Below are 24,590 nucleotides of genomic sequence, written 5' to 3'. Positions count from 1 at the left end.
CAGCCACGGCCACAGGAAGCCGACGCTGGCAATTTGTCATAAGAGGTGGATGATGACGAGACACAATTGCCAGGAAGTGAGGAGGAGGATCGTGGTGAGCAAGTGGAAGAGGAGGAGGTGGTGGATGATCTAGTAACTGACCCAATGTGGCAGGAGGACACGCAGAGCGAGGCCAGCAGCACATAGGGGGAGGGAGGCAGAGTACCCCAACAGGCAGGAAGAAGCAGTGTGGTGGCCACACACAGAAGGCGGGCAACAGTTCCCCGTAACACCAACACAAGGGACGTTGCCAGTACAACCGGTAGGTCTTCCAGAGTCTGGAATTTTTTTAAAGACTCTGCTGATAACCCCAAAAAGGCCATTTGTACCACCTGCCATGCCAGCATCAGCAGGGGTGACAAAACTACCAGCCTGACCACCACCAGCATGATCAGGCACATGTCAGCAAAGCACCCGACTTTGTGGGGCGATCCCCAGGGTCCATGACCAGTGTCAGCGGGTGTCACCACTGCTTCTTCCGCTGTTGTGCATGTAAGAGAACCCCCTGTTGTGCGTGCAAGGCAATCCCCTGTCCATACTGCATGCAAAGATGCCCCCTCCTCTCAGTCTTCACTTGTTATGGCAGTTTCTCAAGAAACAGCATCAACGTCCACGTCCCACCGCAGCGTTCAATTGTCCATATCCCAGAGCTTTGAACGAAAGCGCAAATTCGCAGCCAACGCCCCACAGGCCACAGTCCTAAATTCGCACATTTCACGACTGCTTGCGTTGGAAATGCTGCCTTTTAGGCTGGTGGAGACGGAATCCTTCCGCAACCTTATGGCGGTGGCCATCCCTCAGTACTCGGTCCCCAGCTGACACTATTTTGCCCGGTGTGCCATCCCCGCACTGCACAAGCACGTGTCCCAAAACATCGGCCGTGCCCTCAACAACGCAGTTACTGGGAGAGTCCACCTGACAACGGACACGTGGACAAGTGCTTGTGGCCAGGGACGGTACATCTCCCTGACGGCACACTGGGTAAACATAGTGGAAGCCGGGACCCAGTCGGACCTTGGGACAGAACACATCCTCCCCACACCGAGGATTGCGGGCCCTATGTCAGTCAGAGTTGCCCCCACAGTGTACAGCTCCTGCGCATCATCCTCCTCCTCATGTTCAGCCTCCATCTCAGATATCACCACATCAGTTACAAGCTGGAAGCACTGCAGTACTGCCTCAGCCAAGCGGCAACAGGCTGTGCTGAAACTCATAAGCTTAGGTGATAAACCTCACACTGCTTGTGAGTTGTGGACAGCTGTGAAAGAGCAGGCAGATCTGTGGCTGAGACCGCTGAACCTACATCCAGGCGTGGTCGTGTGTGACAATGGCCGTAACCTGGCGGCGGCTATGAGGGGAGGCGAGATCACACACGTACCATGCCTGGCTCATGTGCTTAACCTCATGGTTCAGCGGTTTCTTAAATCGTACCCCGAGTTGCCAGATCAGCTCGTCCAAGTACGCCACCCGTCAGCTCATTTTCGGAAGTCGGCTACAGCTTCCGCCACCCTTGCTGTGTGATGTCCCCACACGTTGGAACTCTACCCTCCACATGTTGCAAAGGATTTGTGAGCAGAAGTGAGCAGGTGTGGAGTACCAGCTGCAACAAGGCCGTCAATATTCAGGTCAGACTCCACACATAAGACCTCAGGAGTGGACCTGGATGTTTGACATATGTACCATCCCGACAAACTTTGAGGAGTCCACCAAGATGGTGAGTGGCGATGACGCCATCATTAGCGTCAGCATCCGACTTGTCTGTCTTTTGCATCGCTCTCTGCAGAGAATTAAAGAGGAAGCATTGCACCCAGAGTATGAAGAGATGGATCAAGAAGCCGTAGGGGGCGATTACACACAGCCCAGCCTCTTCTCATCCCAATGTGCATTGGGGGACACTGAGGGAGAGGAGGAGGAAGAGGAGGATGAGGAAGAACAGGAGCTGGTATCATGCGCTGTAGACGGTAGTACCAGTACAACTGTCATACCGTCTGTTCAGCATAGGTGGCCTGAGGACAGGGGAGAGGAGGAGGAGGAGGAGAGGGAGAGCATGGTCAGTCGTCATCTTGGAGAGGACACAGAAGTCTTGCCCGTTACCAGTCTGGCATGCATGGCTGACTATGTTACGCTGCCTTAACCGTGACCCTCGCGTTGTCAAAATGTTGGGTGACAGTCACTACTGGTTGGTGACACTTTTAGACCCCCGCTACAAGGAGAACTTTCCCTCTCTTATTCCTGAGGTGGAGCGGTCTACAAAAATGGGGCAGTACCAGAAGGCCCTTGCTGCAGAACTGTTAAAAAAATTCCCATCTGAACACTCTAGCGGCAGAGGTCACAGTTCGTTGCCCAACCAAGGCGTTGTAATGAACTGCTACAAGCACTAAGGAAAGATAGGAAAACTGTCCCTACAATAGGACTAAGCTGATTCCCTACGATGCAGCGGGGGACCTGTTCCTTGTGAACAGACCCGCCTAAGTCCTCGGCTAGTCTGAACGCAGACCTATAGATATAAGGGAGGGGTCCCTACAAGAACTAAGGACTGGGATATAGATGGACACCTCCTAGCAGAAATTGTAGCAGAGCAAAGACAAACAAACAAAAAGTACTAGTGGTCCAAAGACCAAGCAAACTACAGAGTTAGGTACAAGGCACCTGGCTAGCTTAAGAGTAAAAGAAACACTGAAGTCCAGCAAGGCCAGAAGGGCGGAGCTGGATTATATAGGCAGAAAGTCATGTGACCAACAAAATAGAAAAAGAACTAACAGGAGGGTTCTAACAGGCGTACAGACGAGAGAGACGCAACTCCAATCCAGCAGAGGCAGGGGAACACTGTCAACGTTCTGGGACAGTTTTCTGAGACCCGCCCAGCTTACAGGCCCTGAGCCGTGGGGTACTCTCACAAGGAGTGGAAAGTTTCAAACGATGGTGAGGGAGTACCTTGCCGACCTTACCAGCGTCCTCCGTGATTCCTCTGTTCCTTTTAATTATTGGGTATCCAAGCTGGACACTTGGAATGAACTCGCTCTGTAGGCCTTAGAGGTCCTGGCCTGCCCTGCCGCTAGCGTGTTATCGGAGCGTCTTTTTAGTGCCGCTGGGGGAATTATAACTGATAAGCGCACTCGCCTGTCAACTGACAATGCTGACAAGCTGACCCTTATCAAAATGAACAAGGGCTGGATTGGGCCAGACTTCTCATCACCACCAAATGACAGCAGAGTTACAAAGTCAAATCCACTGTGTTATTTCGGGAGGTGTATTCCCATGCACCGATTCACACCCACACATGGATATACGCTTCCTCATTTCGGCTGTATTTTGCTCTTCTCCTTATCCTCAGCCTCCACCACCACTATACCACCAGTGTGACCGTGGTCCGTGTTGCCAGCATTGCTAGTTCCTCAGTCCTAATTTTTGGCAGCTTTTGCTTGGAAGGCATAGGCAAAGACTATGGGACACCCACTCCCCAATAATGGGAATAATGTTTTGAATATGCTGTACTGCATGGCTCTTGTAAGGTGCATTAAAACCGTCTTGTTAAGCTACTGTGACCTCCACCACTCTTCCAAAGGGCATTAAAACCGTCTTGTTAAGCTACTGTGACCTCCACCACTCCTCCAAGGGGCAGTAAAACCGTCTTGTTAAGCTACTGCGACCTCCACCACTCTTCCAAGGGGCATTAAAACAGTCTGGTTAAACCACTCTAAACTCCACAGCTCTTCCAAGGGGCATTGAAATGTTGTTTTTAATTACCTCTAACCTCCACGACTCTTATAACGGGCATTACATTTCCTCCTAATTTTAGTCAGCTTTTGCTTTTCAATGCATAGGCGAACACTAAGGGAGACCCACTCCCCAATAATGGGTAGAAGGTTTTTAGTACGCTGTAATCCACGTCTTTTTCAAGGGGCATTGCAGTTCCTCATAATTTTTGGAAAGCCTTCCATTCACTGCTTAGGCCAACAGTGTACTGGAGACCCAGTTGCTATAAATGGAAAAAACGGTTTAGTTAAGGCCCTCTGACCTCCATGTCACTTCCAAGGGGCATTGGAGCGCCTCAAAATTTTTGGTAGGCATTGCACTCACTGCATGCCCTATAACTGTGTAGCCGAACTGCTCCTTTTGGTACAGAAACATATCCTACAAGACATGTGTGGTTGACTGGCCTGATATTGATGTGAATGGTCCCTGTTCCTCCTGCTCTTTCTCCTTTGCCACCACCTCATCCATCATTCATCACCTGAAGCTTTGTTTTAACGGGAGTCATAGAACTGGGATAGTAGCAGGAAAACATCCAGCAATCCTCGGAGGAGGTAGGATATGCGCCAAAACGCTGACCAGGCCTAGCGGCTACTACATACGTGCGCTTGCATTCCAAGGAACAGAAAGCTAAGGAGATGGATGGCCTCATGATCATGAATAATTTACTCGTTGTGTAGGAGGCCAACCACTGCTGCTGTCTACCTTCTGAACTTTGTGTTGAAGCCTGATTGACCCAGGACCCGCAATCCTCTATTTCTGGAGGATGTGTTGCATCCCAGTGTCCAACTGTGTCCCGGCTTCCACAATATTAACCCAGTGTGAAGGCGTCAGTCAGATGGACCATCCCTGGCTACATTCACTTGTCCACGTGTTTGTGGTTAGGCTGTCCTTCAAATAGGGGCGGCTGGGGACCGTTTATGAACACCCGGCCGCCCCCAGGTGGCTGGGGACCGTGTGTGGGCACCCAGCCGCAGGGCGGCTGGGGACCGAGTATGGACACCCGGCCGCCCCCTGGCGGCTGGGGACCAAGCGTGGACACCCGGCCGCCGGGGACTGAGTATGGATACCAGGCCGCCGACGCAGCCATGACGTGGTGGCCAGATTCCGCCTCCACATGCCTAAAAGGCCCAATTTCAAGTGCAAGCAAGCAAGCAGTATGGTATTGCAGCCTGGGGGTGGGTGGGTGGCAGGCTGCATACTTGCGCTTGCATTGCAAGGAATGGGGGAGGTACAATTAAACACTGCCCTGGGACAAGTACTTGCACGGGGATAGTTGCAAGTCTGCATCTTCTGATGCGGCAAGGATCACTTCTGATGGGCACACTTTCAGGCAGTGACCTGGGTGTCAGAGATGCTTCCAGGGGTCTTCCCCATGCTGTTCCCATGTCTTTTCAGCACTGTATGCATGTGTCACACAGCACATGGCCAGATAAGGTTGTAAAATGTTAAAATGACATTTCCCGAATGCATTTGTCACGGTTGAAAGCAATACAAAAGTGCAAAAATACATAAAAAATGCTACTTGTGAACATAGCCCAAGGTGTGGAGGAGTATTTTTGGTTTTGGTTATTTATTTTACCTTATACACAAGTCTTTACCCTGGAAAGGAAGTTCCTTAACATATTTCACAGGAAAACAGTTTCAGTTTCGTTTTTTTACGCTTTATTGTGAGCCCGTAAAAGTGGCTTAATACCACTGACCACGTTGTTGACAGCAGTGACCTGGGGGTCAGAAATGCTTCCTGGGGCGATCCCCATGCTGTCCCCATGTCATTTGAGCACTGTCACTATCATTTTGGGCACATTTTAGGCTTTCTACAGACTGCCGGGGGTGCCGCCGCAAAAATGCTCGGGTCTCCCATAGACTAACATTGGTCACGTTGGTCGGGTCGAGCACCCGAGTATCACGGTGAGCTGAGCCCGAGCTTCGAGCACCCGAGCATTTTACTGCTCGCTCAACACTAGTAGGGACCAATAGCGGAGTCGTTCCAGGGAACACGGCGTCTATATCCAAGAAATCATGTGATGTTTAAGGACCTTCCCGGTCACATGATAAGGAGCCATGCAGGCACACTGAGTGCTGCAGTTACTACTTTTGTTAATTTATTTTTAGGGTGGTGGGAAGACAATAGTTTTTGGTGACGATTTAGTTTTTTTATACACAAGTCACATTTTATTTTGGGGTAGGTACATCGATCATCTACTTTTCCTATGGGATGGTGATGCACAGTTATTTCTTGATTTCAGCAAGATTCTAAACAGGAATAAGATATACTTCACATACGAAATTGGAAACAAAAACATCAAGTTTTTGGACTTAACTATACGTATCCAGGATGATGGCTATATTCATATGAAAATTTTTAGGAAACCTACAGCAACAAATGTTTTCCTTCATTGGAATAGCTGGCACACCCCGCCACTCAAGGCAGGGATACTGATAGGACAATATCTGAGAACTCGCCAAAACTTTTCAAATAATGAAAGTTTTGGTAAAGAATGGGGCAAACTTTTTAGATGGTTTACAGCAAGGGGTTACCCTGAAAAGGTGCTACATAAAGAATTCAATAGAGCAAAAGTCACAGATAGAGATATCCTATTAGATCAAGGAAAGAAGAAGAAAGAAAACTCATTAATCAGATTTATTGGTACTTTCGATAGGCAAGCAAAAGAAGAGGTAAACAATCTCGAGAAATTCTGGCTGATTCTCAGAGCAGATCCAGATTTGGAGAGGTAATCATTGTCTAGGACGCCAGCGACGACACTGGGGAGATAACACAATATCCCACCGCTGCTCTCACAATGTCAAGAATTCACAGGATTGAGCAGGGATTTGCGAGCACACGATCCCGACTACTCACTATGTGTATTTCAGATTCCAACGCATGGAATATGTGTATATATGTCTCAGTACGGTTACTGCCAGCTTCACGATAGCCCAATTATTATTCTCTGCCACCACCGGCCAGATTGGAAATATAATACAGGCCTGGTTGGATGCCTGCATTCTGGTAGCGTATGGCTTTAGGGGACGGAACGATTACAGAGCAAAAGAAACAGAACTATTACATTTTATATTTAATCCAAAAGGGAGGCAGTGTTTAGGAAAAATATATACAAGGATGTTACAAAGGAGACACTAAAATACATAAGCAGTTGCATAAAATAAACAGGATACAAGAAGAAAAACTTACACTATACAGTTCGCAGGGAGGAATCAGCATAGGTGGAGGAGGGGCTCCCCAGTTGATTTGTTTCCTAAAGTTAAAGTTCTAATGTTTCCTCAGCTAGATGTAAATTGTCGCAGGTCTGTGTCAGGGGAAAGCACAGTCGTATTTTAATTGGGTTTGTAGCACCTTTCTTTGTGCTAGCATTTGTTTACAAGCCCCTTCTGCTGTGTGGGCTAATTTGTGTAGGAACAGATGGTCCAGGTGTGAGCTCTTGGTCCTTTGACAAATGGTGGATAAGGGAGGGGTGAGAGGGGCTTCAGGGGGAGAATGAATATTTTCTATGACAATTGTCAGGGATTCCAACACAGCAATGACACCGGGGAGATCACGCGACATCTCACCGTGCCATCACGCTGTCAGTATTTCGTTCGGAATCGCGAGCATGCGGTCCAGATTACTCAATATGTGGTTATCGGAAAGCAACCAGTGAGAGTATGGCATCACACCTCTGGGTTACAAAGCCTGGAATCAGTGTTTACGCCCTAAGTAACGTCACTGTCAGCTTCACGATAGCCCAACTATTATTATTCTCTGCTACCACCGGCCGAGTTTGAAATATAATACAGGCCCCGGCCGGACGCCTGCGTTTTGGTAGTGTATATGGCTTCGGGGAAGGGAATGATTACAGAACAAAAGAAACAGGACTATTACATTTTATAATTAATCCAAAAGGGAGGCAGTGTTTAGGAAAAATATATACAAGGATGTTACAAAGGAGACATTAAAATACATAAGCAGTTGCATAAAATAAACAGGATAAAAGAAGAAAAACTTACACTATACAGTTCGCAGGGACGAATCAGTACAGGTGGAGGAGGGGCTCCCCAGTTGATTTGAGCATTATCGAACGCGATCCACTGCGTATAATCCTTATACCCCCCTGGCAATGAGTGCTCCTCTAAAGTTCATGGGTTCTCTTATATCTAAGGGGAGATCTGGCCACACGACCCCTGTGGTGACATCATGTGGGCTGGTTTCCAACCTGTACATTTTTATTAAAAATGGTAACGTCTGCGATAACTCATCGCTCATTGATCGCAGAAGCTTGCAAACAATGCCATTTTTTTCCCTTATGATTTTACCTTTATTTAGAGACCACTCATCGCATAGCTGCAGTCTGCTATTCTGGTGTTTTTGCACTACAGCTCTCTGATTTGGCTTGCAACAATGAAAAACTATGTATGCATTCCTCAGCTGTTTCTGTCACTAGAAATATGGGTCCCATTATTGTCAGACGCATAGAACTTACAATATTTCATATTTCGTTTCGTAGTCGGATTGTCTGGAGATTTCTTTGTTAAGCTCGGGAAAACAACTTTCCCAGTTACAAGAAAATTAGTGCAATCCTGCCAGTAATTACCCCCCTGCGTGTGCCAGGGACAAGAGGCTCGCATCTTAGCGAAGTTATAAAACTCCTTGGCTGCCATTTGTTTGTGTAAGCTATTTCTCAGGCGTGCGTTAATTGGGGCTTTTGTGCTGAGCAAAAGGGGAATAAGGGAGGGGGGTGAACATCTATGTCAGGCAAATATGGAAGAACATTTTCCTGATATTAATATTTCCCTGACATCTCCCCCTATTTGAGGTGGCGTAAGGGGTGATTTACAGATCGCCCCTTTAAGACCATCACCTGGCCCACTCTTCCTGCTGACCTGACAAGCCGCAGACCCACTTGACCACCAACCTGAGGATCCAGCTTTCCGATCACCCTGACCGGTTTGGGATACATTTTCCCGACACCTCTGACAGGCTATGGGGCCTCCCATACTCATGACAGACAGGGGGACACACTTTCCTGTTACCTTGCCTGGCTATGGGGCCTACCTTTTTACCTGTCATCATTTTTACCTTGGGAGCGGTGCTCCTTAGGGGAGAGCTACGCCCGACCAAGTCACAGTCCGTCATGACACTGGTCGGCGGCACGGGACCACTTTTCCTATGATCCCCGTGTTTCCCCTCATCCTTCCTCATCACCTCTGGAGCCATGCTAGTCATGGGGCAGCTACCATTGACCATGCCACTCTCTGGCGTGACACTGGTCACCTGCACAGGACGACCTGCTTCCAGGTGTCCGTGCCTGCTCCCCTTGCCCCTAGCACTTATGCTGGCTCGCTGTAGGGGATCCTTAGCAGAATCACCCCGCGGAATGAGGTGGCTGAGTTCACCTTTACCACAACACACATTTTTATCATACATCACATTGACATTTTTGACAGTGGCATTATAAGACATATCAGACCTGGGAGGGTTGTTAGGAATGTATTGGCCAACCAACCATCCCAGATCAGTTCCCAATTGCACATTAGTGGGGAGATTCTCCGACACCCCCACTTCCCTTAACCCCCTCCCCGCACCCCAGTCCAGGAAAACTCGGGCCATCAGTATACGGCAGCGAACACCCCCAAACCCGGTGACACTCAGGGTCTTCCCAGGAATGAGTTCCTCTGGCAACATAAACTCAGGGCAGATCAGGGTGCGTTCTGCTCCAGTGTGCTTAAGGCCGACAGGGACAGTGTTGCCCACAGAAACGGATTGTAAGTTCTCCTGGGCCCGGCCAGCCACCCCACCTACAAAAAAATGTCTGCAGTAGGCCCTGGGACCTCAGGTGTGGTGTTCATCTTCTGCCTCTCTGGGTAGACAATACTGATGTGACCCGTTTGGTCACAAGTATAGCACTTAAAGGAGTCAAATGCAGTCCAGGTGCTGGAAGATGAGGCAGAACCCGCTGAGGGCCGGCTGGCTGGAACACTGGGGTTGGCTGTAGACTTACCCCCTTTCCAGCTGGCGGAGGCTGACTTTCGCACCTCTGGTGTGCGGTTGGCCTCATAGGCATCTGCGATCTGGGCTGCTTTGGCGGCTTCCTTTTGCTCCCGGTCAAACACAAACTGTCGCACTTCCACTGGATAAAGATGAAGAAACTGGTCCTTCACCATCAGATCCTTCAGGTCCTCGAAGGTGGTGACTGACAGTCCTCGGATCCACAGCTCAAAGTTGGCTCTGAGCCCATCCACCAAATCACTGTAGCTATCTTGGGGTCAACGTTGGAGGGCTCTGAACATTTTAAGGTAAACCTCCGGAGTCAGCTGGTACTTTCTTATCAGGGCCTGCTTGACGGCCTCGTAGTCTCCATCTTGTTCTCGAGGGAGAGAAGCAAACACCTCCAGAGCTTTTCCTCTGAACCCTGGAGTTAAGTACCTTGCCCACTGGTCCGTGGACAGCTGATACTGCCTGCAGGCCTTTTCAAAGCCTCGATGGAATGTGTCCCAATCCCCCTCCTTTTCCATCACAGGGAAATGCTTAGGAAGGGGGTTTAAAGCAGTTGGCACTGTTGGACTCACGGGTCTGCGTGGAGGATGACTCCTTCTGAATCTGGGCTAGCTCCAGCTGGTGTTATCGGTCAGCTTGTGCCTGGCGCTCCTCTCCGTCAGCTAGTGCCTGGCGCTCCTCTCCGTCAGCTTGTGCCTGGCGCTCCTCTCCGTCAGCTTGTGCCTGGCGCTCCTCTCCGTCAGCTTGTGCCTGGCGCTCCTCTCCGTCAGCTTGTGCCTGGCGCTCCTCTCCGTCAGCTTGTGCCTGGCGCTCCTCTCCGTCAGCTTGTGCCTGGCGCTCCTCTCCGTCAGCTTGTGCCTGGCGCTAGGATTGCTCCTGGAATTTCAAGATCAGCTGCAGTCGTCCGTCATAATCGTCTGCGGCGAGCTGCTCCAAGGACATCTGCAGGTGGGGGTCCACACTACCCTGGTTGCGGGTATGGCTGGCAATCACAGGTGGAACCCCTGCAGCAGCGCCATCCGGGCCTTGGCTGACCGCCCGATCATCAGGGCTCTGCTGTCGGATGGGCTCTGTGGCACCTTGCAACAATTCAGCAATCAGTTGGGCCTTGATTTTGGCCGTGAGGTCAATCTGTCTCAGCTCACAGAGGGCAGTGAGAGTGGCCTTCGACTGCTGTTGATACCAGGGCTCTTCACGTGTAGCCATCATTGCCAAATAAAAGATAGGACATAAAAACAAAAGAAGGGAGGGAATGCAACCAAACCGCTTTACGTACAGTAATGTCCCAGTTAAAAAATATTAAAACACCGAGTATGATTTCTTAATACTCAGCACAGAATTCTGGCAAGAACAGTGCCAGTTTTTAGTGATAGGAATGATTGCTCAATTTAGCCACTGATGTTCTGTAATATCCCACCGCTGCCACCAATTTGTCAGGGATTCCAACACAGCGACATCAGCGTGGAGATCACGCGATATCTCACCGTGCTGTCAGTATTTCGTCCAGAATCACGAGCACGCAATCCAGACTACTCGCTACGTGGATATCGGCAAGCGACCAGTGAGAGTATGGCGTCACACCTCTGGGTTCCAAAGCCTGAAATCCGTGTTTATGCCCTCTGTACTATCACTGTCAGCTTCAGGATAGCCCAATTATTATTATTCTTTGCCACCACCGGCCGAGTTTGAAATACAATACAGGCCTGTCCGGACACCTGCGTTTTGGTAGCGTATATGGCTTCTGGGAAGGATTACAGAACAAAAGAAACAGGACTATTACATTTTATAATTAATCCAAAAGGGAGGCAGTGTTTAAGAAAAGTATATACAAGTATGTTACAAAGGAGACATTAAAACACATAAGCAGTTACATAAAATAAACAGGATAAAAGAAGAAAAACTTACACTATACAGTTCGCAGGGACAAATCAGCATAGGTGGAGGAGGGGCTCCCAAGTTGATTTGAGCGTTAACGAACGCGACCCACTGCGTATAATCCTTATACCCCTCTGGCAATGAGTGCTCCTTTAATGTCCATGGGTTCTCTTATACCTAAGGGGAGATCTGGCCACACGCCCCCTGTGGTTATATCATGTGGGCTGGTCTCCAGCCTGTACATTTTTATTAAAAACGCTAACTTCTATGATAACTCATCGCTCGTTGATCGCAGAAGCTGCAGTCTGCTATTCTGGTGTTTTTGCGCTACAGCTCTCTGATTTGGCTTGCAACAATGAAAAACTATGTATGCATTCCTCGGCTGTTTCTGTCACTAGAAATATGGGTCCCATTATTGTGAGATGCATGGAACTTAAAATATTTCATATTTCGTTTCAGAGTCGGATTGTCTGGAGATTTCTTTGTTAAGCTCGGGAAAGCAATTTTCCCAGTTGCAAACAAATTAGTGAAATCCTGCCAGTAATTACCTCCTTGCGTGTGCCAGGGACAGGAGGCTCGCATCTTAACGAAGTTATAACTGTTACAGATCTGGGTGGTGGAATCTCTGTGCTGCGGTGCAAGGAGGGACCAGAGGGGCGTGACTAAGTATCTACTTGGCCCGACCAAGGTATCACGGCGGCTCAGTCGACTCCGTGAACCAGGGAGGAACAGAGCAGAGGGACTAGGTGCCACTCTGGGACCGACCTTGTATGAGAGCAGGTGACTCCCACGGGTCAGAAGGCAGGAACTGACCGGTACAGCAGATGAGCACGGCAGGCAGGCTGACGGGTGGTCCGGGTAGACAAGCAGGCTGATTCGGCAGATAGCCAGACGGGTGCTCCGGGTAAGCAGGCAGGCGGGCACAACAGGTAACTGGCAGGTGCTTCCAGGTAAGCGGGCTGGCGGGCACGGCAGGTAACAGGCTGGTGCTTCCAGGTAAGCAGGCTGGCGGGCACGGCAGGTAACAGGCAGGTGCTTCCAGGTAAGCGGTCTGGTGGGCACGGCAGATAACAGGCAGGTGCTTCCAGGTAAGCGGTCTGGTGGGCACGGCAGGTAACAGGCAGGTGCTTCCAGGTAAGCAGAGCCCATAGACAGACTGGCGGACTGGGCTGAAGATCAGACTGGCGGACAGGACTGACTTGCAGAGGACCTGAGGGCTGAAGCAAAGTAAATATCACAGAGCAACAACCTTGCACGGGCACCTCTATATTGGAGGAGGTGCCTTATATAGGGAAAGTCCTCCGGCCATTTTAGCACTCAGCACAGAGCCAGGGAAGCTGTATGCACCAGCAGCAGCTGCAGGGAGACCGGAAGACGCCGGAGCAGGAACGCGATTGTAAGGGGAACGGCGTCTCTGCCTGGCAGGGGGTAGAGATGCCGATGCTACAATAACACTCCTTGGCTGGCATTTGTTTGTGTAAGCTATTTCTCAGGTGCTTTTGTTCTGAGCAAAAGGGGAATGAGGGAGGGGGGTGAACATCTACAGTGGGTACGGAAAGTATTCAGACCCCTTTAAATTTTTCACTCCTTGTTTCATTGCAGCCATAGTAAATTCTAAAAAGTTCACTTTTTTTTCTCATTAAAGTACACTCTGCACCACATCTTGACTGAAAAACAGAAATTTCGAAATTTTTGTAAATTTATTTAAAAAGAAAAACTGAAATATCACATGATCATAAGTATTCAGACCCTTTGCTCAGACACTCATATTTAAGTCACATGCTGTCCATTTCCTTGTGATCCTCCTTGAGATGGTTTTACTCCTTCACTGGAGTCCAGCTGTGTTAAACTGATAGGACTTGATTTGGACAGGCACACACCTGTCTATATAAGACCTCACAGCTCACAGTGAATGTCAGACCAAATGAGAATCATGAGCTCAAAAGAAACTGCCCAAGGAGCTCAGAGACACAGAATTGTGGCAACGCACAGTGGCCTCCATAATCCTTAAATGGAAGAAGTTTGGGCCCACCAGAAGTCTTCCTAGACCTGGCTGTCCAGCCAAACTGAGCAATCGTGGGAGAAGAGCCTTGGTGAGAAAGGTAAATAAAAACCCCAAGATCACTGTGGCTGAGCTACAGAGATGCAGTAGGGAGATGGGAGAAAGTTCCACAAAGTCAACTATCACTTCAGCCCTCCACCAATAAGGCCTTTATGGCAGAGTGGCCCGACGGAAGCCTCTCCTCAGTGTAAGACATATGAAAGCCCGCATAGAGTTTGCTCAAAAACACATTAAGGACTCCCAGACTATGAGAAATAAGATTCTCTGGTCTGATGAGACGAAGATAGAACTTTTTGGTGATAATTCTAAGCGGTATGTGTGGAGAAAACCAGGACTGCTCATCACCTGCCCAATACAATCCCAACAGTGAAACATGGTAGTGCCAGCATGCTATGGGGGCGTTTTTCAGCTGCAGGGACAGGACGACTGGTTGCAATTGAAGGAAACATGAATGCGGCCATGTACAGAGATATCCTGGATGAAAACCTCTTCCAGAGTGCTCGGGACCTCAGACTTGGCCGAAGGTTCACCTTCCAACAAGACAATGACTCTAAGCACACAGCTAAAATAACAAAGGAGTGGCTTCAGAACAACTCTGTGACCATTCTTGACTGGCCGAGCCACATCCCTGACCTAAACCCAATTGAGCATCTCTGGAGACCTGAAAATGGCTGTCCACCAACATTCACCATCCAATCTGACAGAACTGGAGGGGATCTGCAAGGAAGAATGGCCGAGGACCCCCAAATCCAGGTGTGAAAAACTTGTTGCATCATTCCCAAGAAGACTCATGGTTGTACTAGCTCAAAAGGGGGGCTTCTACTCAATACTGAGCAAAGGGTCTGAATACTTATGACCATGTGAGATTTCAGTTTTTCTTTTTTAATAAATTTGCAAAAACTTCTACATTTGTTTTTTTTTTCAGTCAAGATGGGGTGCAGAGAGTACTTTAATGAGGAAAAAATGAACTTTTTAGAATTTAACAAATGGCTGCAATGAAACAAAGAGTGAAAAATGTAAAGGGGTCTGAATACTTTCTTTACCCACTGTATGTCAGGCAAATATGGAAGAACATTTTCCTGACATTAATATTTCCCTGACAACAAGCCTCGCTCCTACTGCTGATTACCAAGGTCAGGACTCCCCCACTGCTGCCATTGGATAAATGCTGATGAAGAGAGTAAGTTTGTATATGTCATGTCCCAGTATAATGTGTGTAGTATGTATATATGTCTGTTTAAAGTGTATATATAGTGTGTATATACAGATTATGTCTCTGTATAATGTGTATATGTATAATGTGTAGGTCATGTGTCCATGTAATGTGTAGGTCATGTGACCGTATAATGTGTATATGTATAATGTGTAGGTCATGTGTCCGTGTAATGTGTATATGTATAATGTGTAGGTCATGTGTCCGTATAATGTGTATATGTATAATGTGTAGGTCATGTGTCCGTATATGTGTATACAATACAGACCAAAAGTTTGGACACACCTTCTCATTTAAAGATTTTTCTGTATTTTCATGACTATGAAAATTGTACATTCACACTGAAGGCATCAAAACTATGAATTAACACATGTGGAATTATATACTTAACAAAAAAGTGTGAAACAACTGAAAATATGTCTTATATTCTAGGGTCTTCACAGTAGCCACCTTTTGCTTTGATGACTGCTTTGCACACTCTTGGCATTCTCTTGATGAGCTTCAAGAGGTAGTCACCGGAAATGGTTTTCACTTCACAGGTGTGCCCTGTCAGGTTCAATAAGTGGGATTTCTTGCCTTATAAATGGGGTTGGGACCATTAGTTGTGTTGTGCAAAAGTCTGGTGGATACACAGCTGATAGTCCTACTGAATAGACTGTTAGCTGCTTTTTTCTTGCCATAATACAAATTATAAGTAAAGAAAAATGGGTGGCCATAATTACTTTAAGAAATGAAGGTCAGTCAGTGCGAAAAATTGGGAAAACTTTGAAAGTGTCCCCAAGTGCAGTTGCAAAAACCATCAAGCGTTGCAAAGAAACTGGCTCACATGAGGACCACCCCAGGAAAGGAAGACCAAGAGTCACCTCTGCTTCTGAGGATAAGTTTATCCGAGTCACCAGCCTCAGAAATCGCAGGTTAACAGCAGCTCAGATTAGAGACCAGGTCAATGCCACACAGAGTTCTAGCAGCAGACACATCTCTTCAACAACTGTTAAGAGGAGACTTAGTGCAGCAGGCCTTCATGGTAAAATAGCTGCTAGGAAACCACTCCTAAGGACAGGCAACAAGCAGAAGAGACTTGTTTGGGCTAAAGAACACAAGGAATGGACATTGGACCAGTGTAAATCTGTGCTTTGGTCTGATGAGTCCAAATTTGAGATCTTTGGTTCCAACCACCGTGTCTTTGTGAGACGCAGAAAAGGAGAACGGATGGACTCTACATGCCTGGTTCCCACCGTGAAGCATGGAGGAGGAGGTGTGATGGTGTGGGGGTGCTTTGCTGGTGACACTGTTGGGGATTTATTCAAAATTGAAGGCATACTGAACCAGCATGGCTACCACAGCATCTTGCAGCGGCATGCTATTCCATCCGGTTTGCGTTTAGTTGGACCATTATTTATTTTTCAACAGGACAATGACCCCAAACACACCTCCAGGCTGTGCAAGGGCTATTTGACCAAGAAAGAGAGTGATGGGGTGCTACGCCAGATGACCTGGCCTCCACAGTCACCAGACCTGAAGCCAATCAAGATGGTTTGGGGTGAGTTGTACCGCAGAGTGAAGGCAAACGGGCCAACAAGTGCTAAGCATCTCTGGGAACTCCTTCAAGATAGTTGTAGGACCATTTCCGGTGACTACCCCTTGAAGCGCATCAAGAGAATGCCAAGAGTGTGCAAAGCAGTCATCAAAGCAAAAGGTGGCTACTGTGAAGACCCTAGAATATCAGACATATTTTCAGTTGTTTCACACTTTTTTGTTAAGTATATAATTCCACATGTGTTAACTCATAGTTTTGATGCCTTCAGTGTGAATCTACAATTTTGATAGTGATGAAAATACAGAAAAATCTTTAAATGAGAAGGTGTGTCCAAACTTTTGGTCTGTACTGTATGTATAATGTGTAGGTCATGTGTCCGTATAATGTGTATATGTATAATGTGTAGGTCATGTGTCCGTATATTGTGTATATGTATAATGTGTAGGTCATGTGTCCGTATAATGTGTATATACAGTACAGACTAAAAGTTTGGACACACCTTCTCATTTAAAGATTTTCTGTATTTTCTTGACTATGAAAATTGTACATTCACACTGAAGGCATCAAAACTATGAATTAACACATGTGGAATTATATACTTAACAAAAAAGTGTGAGACAAATGAAAATAGGTCTTATATTTTAGGTTCTTCAAAGTAGCCACCTTTTGCTTTTATGACTGCTTTGCACACTCTTGGCATTCTCTTGATGAGCTTCAAGAGGTAGTCACCGGAAATGGTTTTCACTTCACAGGTGTGCCCTGTCAGGTTTAATAAGTGGGATTTCTTGCCTTATAATTGGGGTTGGTACCATCAGTTGTGTTGTGCAGAAGTCAGGTGGATACACAGCTGATAGTCCTACTGAATAGACTGTTAGAATTTGTATTATGGCAAGAAAAAAGCAGCTAAGTAAAGAAAAACGAGTGGCCATCATTACTTTAAGAAATGAAGGTCAGTCAGTACGAAAAATTGGGCAAACTTTGAAAGTGTAGTTGCAAAAACTATCAAGCGCTACAAAGAAACTGGCTCACATGAGGACCGCCCCAGGAAAGGAAGACCAAGAGTCACCTCTGCTTCTGAGGATAAGTTTATCCGAGTCACCAGCCTCAGAAATCGCAGGTTAACAGAAGCTCAGATTAGAGACCAGGTCAATGCCACACAGAGTTCTAGCAACAGACACATCTCTACAACAACTGTTAAGAGGAGACTTTGTGCAGCAGGCCTTCATGGTAAAATAGCTGCTAGGAAACCACTGCTAAGGACAGGCAACAAGCAGAAGAGACTTGTTTGTGCTAAAAAACACAAGGAATGGACATTAGACCAGTGGAAATCTGTGCTTTGGTCTGATGAGTCCAAATTTGTGATCTTTGGTTCCAACCACCGTGTCTTTGTGCGACGCAGAAAAGGTGAACGGATGGACTCTACAAGCCTGGTTCCCACCGTGAAGCATGGAGGAGGAGGTGTGATGATGTGGCGGGGCTTTGCTGGTGACACTGTTGGGGATTTATTCAAAATTGAAGGCATACTGAACCAGCATGGCTACCACAGCATCTTGCAGCGGCATGCTATTCCATCCGGTTTGCGTTTAGTTGGACCATCATTTATTTTTCAACAGGACAATGACCCCAAACACATCTCCAGGCTGTGTAAGTGTTATTTGACCAAGAAGAAGAGTGATGGGGTGCTACGCCAGATGACCTGGCCTCCACTGTCACCAGACCTGAACCCAATCGAGATGGTTTGGGGTGAGCTGGACCGCAGAGTGAAGGCAAAAGGGCCAACAAGTGCTAAGCATCTCTGGGAACTCCTTCAAGATTGTTGAAAGACCATTTCCGGTGACTACCTCTTGAAGCTCATCAAGAGAATGCCAAGAGTGTGCAAAGCAGTCATCAAAGCAAAAGGTGGCTACTTTGAAGAACCTAGAATATAAGAAATATTTTCAGTTGTTTCACACTTTTTTGTTAAGTATATAATTCCACATGTGGGAATTCATAGTTTTGATGCCTTCAGTGTGAATGTACAATTTTCATAGTCAAGAAAATACAGAAAAATCTTTAAATGAGAAGGTGTGTCCAAACTTTTGGTCTGTACTGTATGTATAATGTGTAGGTCATGTGTCCGTATATTGTGTATATGTATAATGTGTAGGTCATGTGTCCGTGTAATGTGTATATGTATAATGTGTAGGTCATGTGTCCGTGTAATGTGTATATGTATAATGTGTAGGTCATGTGTCCGTATAATGTGTATATGTATAATGTGTAGGTCATGTGTCCGTATAATGTGTAGGTCATGTGTCCGTATAATGTGTAGGTCATGTGTCCGTATAATGTGTATATGTATAATGTGTAGGTTATGTGTATGTATAATGTGTATGTTATGTGTATGTATAATGTGTATATGTATAATGTGCACCGTATATGTACAATATGTAGGTCATGTGTCCGTATAATGTGTGTATATATATATATATATATATATATATATATATATATTTTTTTTTTTTTTTTTTTTTTTTTTTTTTTCTCTGCGGTATCTGTGCATCATGAATCGCGGTATGTGCTAAAGGGGCCACTGAGACTCTTTCGCCTGGGGCTCACAAAATCCTGGAGCCGGCCCTGGGTCCTGCAGCTATGGTTTATCCAATCACTGATGTGATCATGGTCATGTGACCCCGCAGGTCCTTTACACAAGTGCGATAGGAATGCTGAATGGAAAGTCCTTCAGCTTTTTGTAGTAATTTTAACTGCAGCGCTCAGTGTGCCTGCATGGCTCTTTATCATGTGACCGGGAAGGTCCTTAATCATCACATGATTTCTTGGATATAGACGCCGTGTTCCCTGGAACGACTCCGCTATTGGTCCCTATCTTTTCTGCACCAAAATGATAAGTGGACCTAGTTTATAGCTTCGACCCGGAAGACTTAGGTCATTGGTGCTGATGGGGAAGGAGATAATAGGACTGGAGAGGTGAGAAACCTCCCCATAACCTTGTAGAGTCTATTAGCTTTTGTTTAGTGATTGACATAGCTGTCCACCAATGTTATTGGACTTAAGAACAGCCACGCTTATAGGACCTGTGTGACGTCACTAATCAATCTTTTATAAACTCTATGGTCCCGTCCATTTACCACTGCAGCCTCAATCCCCTGATGAAGCCAGTGATGGTGAAACTAGTTGGGGAGGCAGCTGGTTCATTTTATCAGCAGTGAGAAGTTATAAAGATGATATTTTACCTTCACAGAACCTTTAGTTAGGACTTATTTCATTCATATCAATATGTAAATATAAATCATAGATTTTTAACACACGCCCAAGTGACACATTTACTAACTGTTAAAAGCACTATGTCCTCTATTTTTAATAATGGGAAGAGCTTCATAGGCACCAATGTGCAGTAAGAGGTTTATTCAAACAATAATGTAAGAGAAATATAGAAGAGTTTACCTCTCCACTCAGTAGATAATAGAAATATAGAAGAGTTTACCTCTCCGCTCAGCAGATAATAGAAATATAGAAGAGTTTACCTCTCCACTCAGGAGATAATGATAGAAATATAGAAGAGTTTACCTCTCCACTCAGCAGATAATAGAAATATAGAAGAGTTTACCTCTCCGCTCAGCAGATAATAGAAATATGGAAGAGTTTACCTCTCCACTCAGCAGATTATAGATATATAGAAGAGTTTACCTCTCCACTCAGCAGATAATAGAAATATAGAAGAGTTTACCTCTCCACTCAGCAGATAATGATAGAAATATAGAAGAGTTTACCTCTCCACTCAGCAGATAATAGAAATATAGAAGAGTTTACCTCTCCACTCAGCAGATAATAGAAATATAGAAGAGTTTACCTCTCCACTCAGCAGATAATAGAAATATATAAGAGTTTACCTCTCCACTCAGGAGATAATGATAGAAATATAGAAGAGTTTACCTCTCCACTCAGCAGATAATAATAGAAATATAGAAGAGTTTCCCTCTCCGCTCAGCAGATAATAGAAATATAGAAGAGTTTACCTCTCCACTCAGCAGATTATAGAAATATAGAAGAGTTTACCTCTCCACTCAGCAGATAATAGAAATATAGAAGAGTTTACCTCTCCGCTCAGCAGATAATAGAAATATAGAAGAGTTTACCTCTCCACTCAGGAGATAATGATAGAAATATAGAAGAGTTTACCTCTCTACTCAGCAGATAATAGAAATATAGAAGAGTTTACCTCTCCACTCAGGAGATAATGATAGAAATATAGAAGAGTTTACCTCTCCGCTCAGCAGATAATAGAAATATAGAAGAGTTTACCTCTCCACTCAGCAGATTATAGATATATAGAAGAGTTTACCTCTCCACTCAGCAGATAATAGAAATATAGAAGAGTTTACCTCTCCACTCAGCAGATAATGATAGAAATATAGAAGAGTTTACCTCTCCACTCAGCAGATAATAGAAATATAGAAGAGTTTACCTCTCCACTCAGGAGATAATGATAGAAATATAGAAGAGTTTACCTCTCCGCTCAGCAGATTATAGATATATATTGGGGTTTACCTCTCGGCTCAGCAGATTATAGATATATATTAGGGTTTACCTCTCCGCTCAGCAGATAATAGATATATATTAGGGTTTACCTCTCCACTCAGCAGATTATAGATATATATTAGGGTTTACCTCTCCGCTCAGCAGATAATAGATATATATTAGGGTTTACCTCTCCGCTCAGCAGATTATAGATATATATTAGAGTTTACCTCTCCGCTCAGCAGATTATAGATATATATTAGGGTTTACCTCTCCGCTCAGCAGATTATAGATATATATTAGGGTTTACCTCTCCGCTCAGCAGATAATAGATATATATTAGGGTTTACCTCTCCGCTCAGCAGATTATAGATATATATTGGGGTTTACCTCTCCGCTCAGCAGATTATAGATATATATTAGGGTTTACCTCTCCACTCAGCAGATAATAGATATATATTGGGGTTTACCTCTCCGCTCAGCAGATTATAGATATATATTAGGGTTTACCTCTCCGCTCAGCAGATTATAGATATATATTGGGGTTTACCTCTCCGCTCAGCAGATTATAGATATATATTGGGGTTTACCTCTCCGCTCAGCAGGGAGATGATCTCCAGGGCGCACTGGATGATTCTTCGGGACGTCTCGGCCTCCATCCTCGGTCGTCGCTCAGGAGACAGAAGCTGTTGGATGATATTGGAGGATGGAGACCTGGAGGCTTCTGTATATCAGCGGCTGACACCAGAGACAATAACCTGCAGCTGCTGCACTGGAGGACATGAAGGACCTGTGATGACGTCATCACCATGTGATCATAAGGGGTGGAGCATATCACAGTTGTGGTGAAGGACCTGTGATGACGTCATCACCATGTGATCATAAGGGGTGGAGCATATCACAGTTGTGGTGCAGGACCTGTGATAACAACACCATGTGACCAGGAGGGGTGGAGCATATCACAGTTGTTGTGCAGGACCTGTGATGACATCAGCACCATGTGATCATAAGGGGTGGAGCATATCACAATTGTGGTGCAGGACCTGTGATGACATTAGCACCATGTGATCATAAGGGGTGGAGCATATCACAGTTGTGGTGAAGGACCTGTGATGACATCAGCACCATGTGACCAGGAGGGGTGGAGCATATCACAGTTGTGGTGCAGGACCTGTGATGACGTCATCACCATGTGACCAGGAGGGGTGGAGCATATCACAGTTGTGGTGCAGGACCTGTGATGACATCAGCACCATGTGACCGGTATATAACACAGATCTCCACAGTGAGGTGAAGAGAATGGGGCAGATCTGGCAGCAGCTGACACCGCGCTCCGCTCCTCAGGACGGCACAGAGAGGAGACAGGAGATATACACACACTCACACACATATATAGAAGATACGATGCCTCTCAGTGACGTGCCGGCGGCTCCCTCTCAGTGACGTGTCGGCGGCTCTTCTCAGTGACGTGTCGGCGGCTCCGCTCAGTGACGTGTCGGCGGCTCCTCTCAGTGACGTGTCGGCGGCTCCTCTCAGTGACGTGTCGGCGGCTCCTCTCAGTGACGTGTCGGCGGCTCCTCAGTGACGTGTCGGCGGCTCCTCTCAGTGACGTGTCAGCGGCTCCTCTCAGTGACGTGTCGGCGGCTCCTCTCGGTGACGTGTCGGCGGCTCCTCTCGGTGACGTGTCGGCGGCTCCTCTCAGTGACGTGTCGGCGGCTCCTCTCAGTGACGTGTCGGCGGCTCCTCTCGGTGACGTGTCGGCGGCTCCTCTCGGTGACGTGTCGGCGGCTCCTCTCGGTGACGTGTCGGCGGCTCCTCTCGGTGACGTGTCGGCGGCTCCTCTCGGTGACGTGTCGGCGGCTCCTCTCGGTGACGTGTCGGCGGCTCCTCTCGGTGACGTGTCGGCGGCTCCTCTCGGTGACGTGTCGGCGGCTCCTCTCGGTGACGTGTCGGCGGCTCCTCTCAGTGACGTGTCGGCGGCTCCTCTCAGTGACGTGTCGGCGGCTCCTCTCAGTGACGTGCCGGCGGCTCCTCTCAGTGACGTGCCGGCGGCTCCTCTCAGTGACGTGCCGGCGGCTCCTCTCAGTGACGTGCCGGCGGTTCCTCTCAGTGACGTGTCGGCGGCTCCCTCTCAGTGACGTGTCGGCGGCTCCTCTCAGTGACGTGTCGGCGGCTCCTCTCAGTGACGTGTCGGCGGCTCCTCTCACTGACGTGTCGGCGGCTCCCTCTCAGTGACGTGTCGGCGGCTCCTCTCAGTGACGTGTCGGCGGCTCCTCAGTGACGTGTCGGCGGCTCCTCTCAGTGACGTGTCGGCGGCTCCTCTCAGTGACGTGTCGGCGGCTCCTCTCACTGACGTGTCGGCGGCTCCTCTCACTGACGTGTCGGCGGCTCCTCTCAGTGACGTGTCGGCGGCTCCTCTCAGTGACGTGCCGGCGGCTCCTCTCAGTGACGTGCCGGCGGCTCCTCTCAGTGACGTGCCGGCGGCTCCCTCTCAGTGACGTGTCGGCGGCTCCCTCTCAGTGACGTGTCGGCGGCTCCTCTCAGTGACGTGTCGGCGGCTCCCTCTCAGTGACGTGTCGGCGGCTCCTCTCACTGACGTGTCGGCGGCTCCCTCTCAGTGACGTGTCGGCGGCTCCTCTCAGTGACGTGTCGGCGGCTCCTCTCACTGACGTGTCGGCGGTTCCCTCTCAGTGACGTGTCGGCGGCTCCTCTCAGTGACGTGCCGGCGGCTCCTCTCAGTGACGTGCCGGCGGTTCCTCTCAGTGACGTGTCGGCGGCTCCCTCTCAGTGACGTGTCGGCGGCTCCTCTCAGTGACGTGTCGGCGGCTCCTCTCAGTGACGTGTCGGCGGCTCCTCTCAGTGACGTGTCGGCGGCTCCTCTCAGTGACGTGTCGGCGGCTCCCTCTCAGTGATGGATTTCCCCTCCATTCTCTGGATAATAATATTTTTATGGGTGAATTTCCGGGTAAGATCCATTTTCTGCCTTCAGACTATTTCTGGAGATTATCTTTTAGTCTGAACGTTTCTCTTTATAGCCGTGAGGTTTTCGGCAGAGACGGCGTGCATCGTCCAGCTCCCAAGGTGTCAGACACATTCACCCTCATAGATATATATACACATCTGATATCGATGTAAATACTTGTATGCAAAAAATGACAAAAGTATTCTTGGGGTGATACCTTTATTGGCTAACCAGAAAATATATATATATATGCAAGCTTTCAGAGCACAGAGGCTCCTTCTTCAGGCAAGATTACAAATGAATTCATAAGACAAAAGGCACAGCATTTGAGAGATGTTACAACAAGACATTTGTTCATGAGGTGTAAGTTGTGATGCCTCCTACAGATAAGTTAGGGAGAGCAAATTGATACGGCTCAATTTTGTAGTGATATCGAGGAATTCTTCCGCAGATTACGGTTTAAAGAATTCTTTCACAACCATGCAGATATCACACCACAAGATAATCTGAACAACATATCAAAAAAGAGGACAGACTGGACCCCACAACCTGGGCACAACCAAACTCTAGATCACTACATAGACTGTTTCCGTAAAAAAGTTAAATCTGACATTTTGGACAGACACTACAAAGTGC

At 47.3% G+C, this 24,590-nt stretch overlaps 1 protein-coding gene across 2 annotated transcripts in view; it reads right to left on the bottom strand.

Annotated features, from left to right (window-relative positions):
* The window catches only part of LOC141258703 (uncharacterized), a 291,618-nt gene that overhangs the window by 239,005 nt on the left and 28,023 nt on the right, over positions 1–24,590 (bottom strand). The window contains exon 1 of one of the 2 annotated variants that reach the window (XM_073673724.1): positions 21,583–21,810. The exons of the other annotated variant lie outside the window; for it this stretch is intronic. Within the exon in view, the coding sequence (XP_073529825.1) occupies positions 21,583–21,651 (69 nt within the window). The 5' untranslated portion in view covers positions 21,652–21,810. Of the gene's footprint in view, positions 1–21,582; positions 21,811–24,590 lie in introns of those variants that run through there. 2 annotated transcript variants of the gene reach the window in all.

The sequence above is a fragment of the Phyllobates terribilis genome, unplaced genomic scaffold (genome assembly GCF_046119375.1).
Source record: "Phyllobates terribilis strain yellow unplaced genomic scaffold, ASM4611937v1 Scaffold_3__8_contigs__length_932513732, whole genome shotgun sequence".
Taxonomy (NCBI): Eukaryota; Metazoa; Chordata; class Amphibia; order Anura; family Dendrobatidae; genus Phyllobates; species Phyllobates terribilis.
Note: the sequence above shows the minus strand (reverse complement) of the source record. Positions and strands in the feature narration are given on the sequence as shown.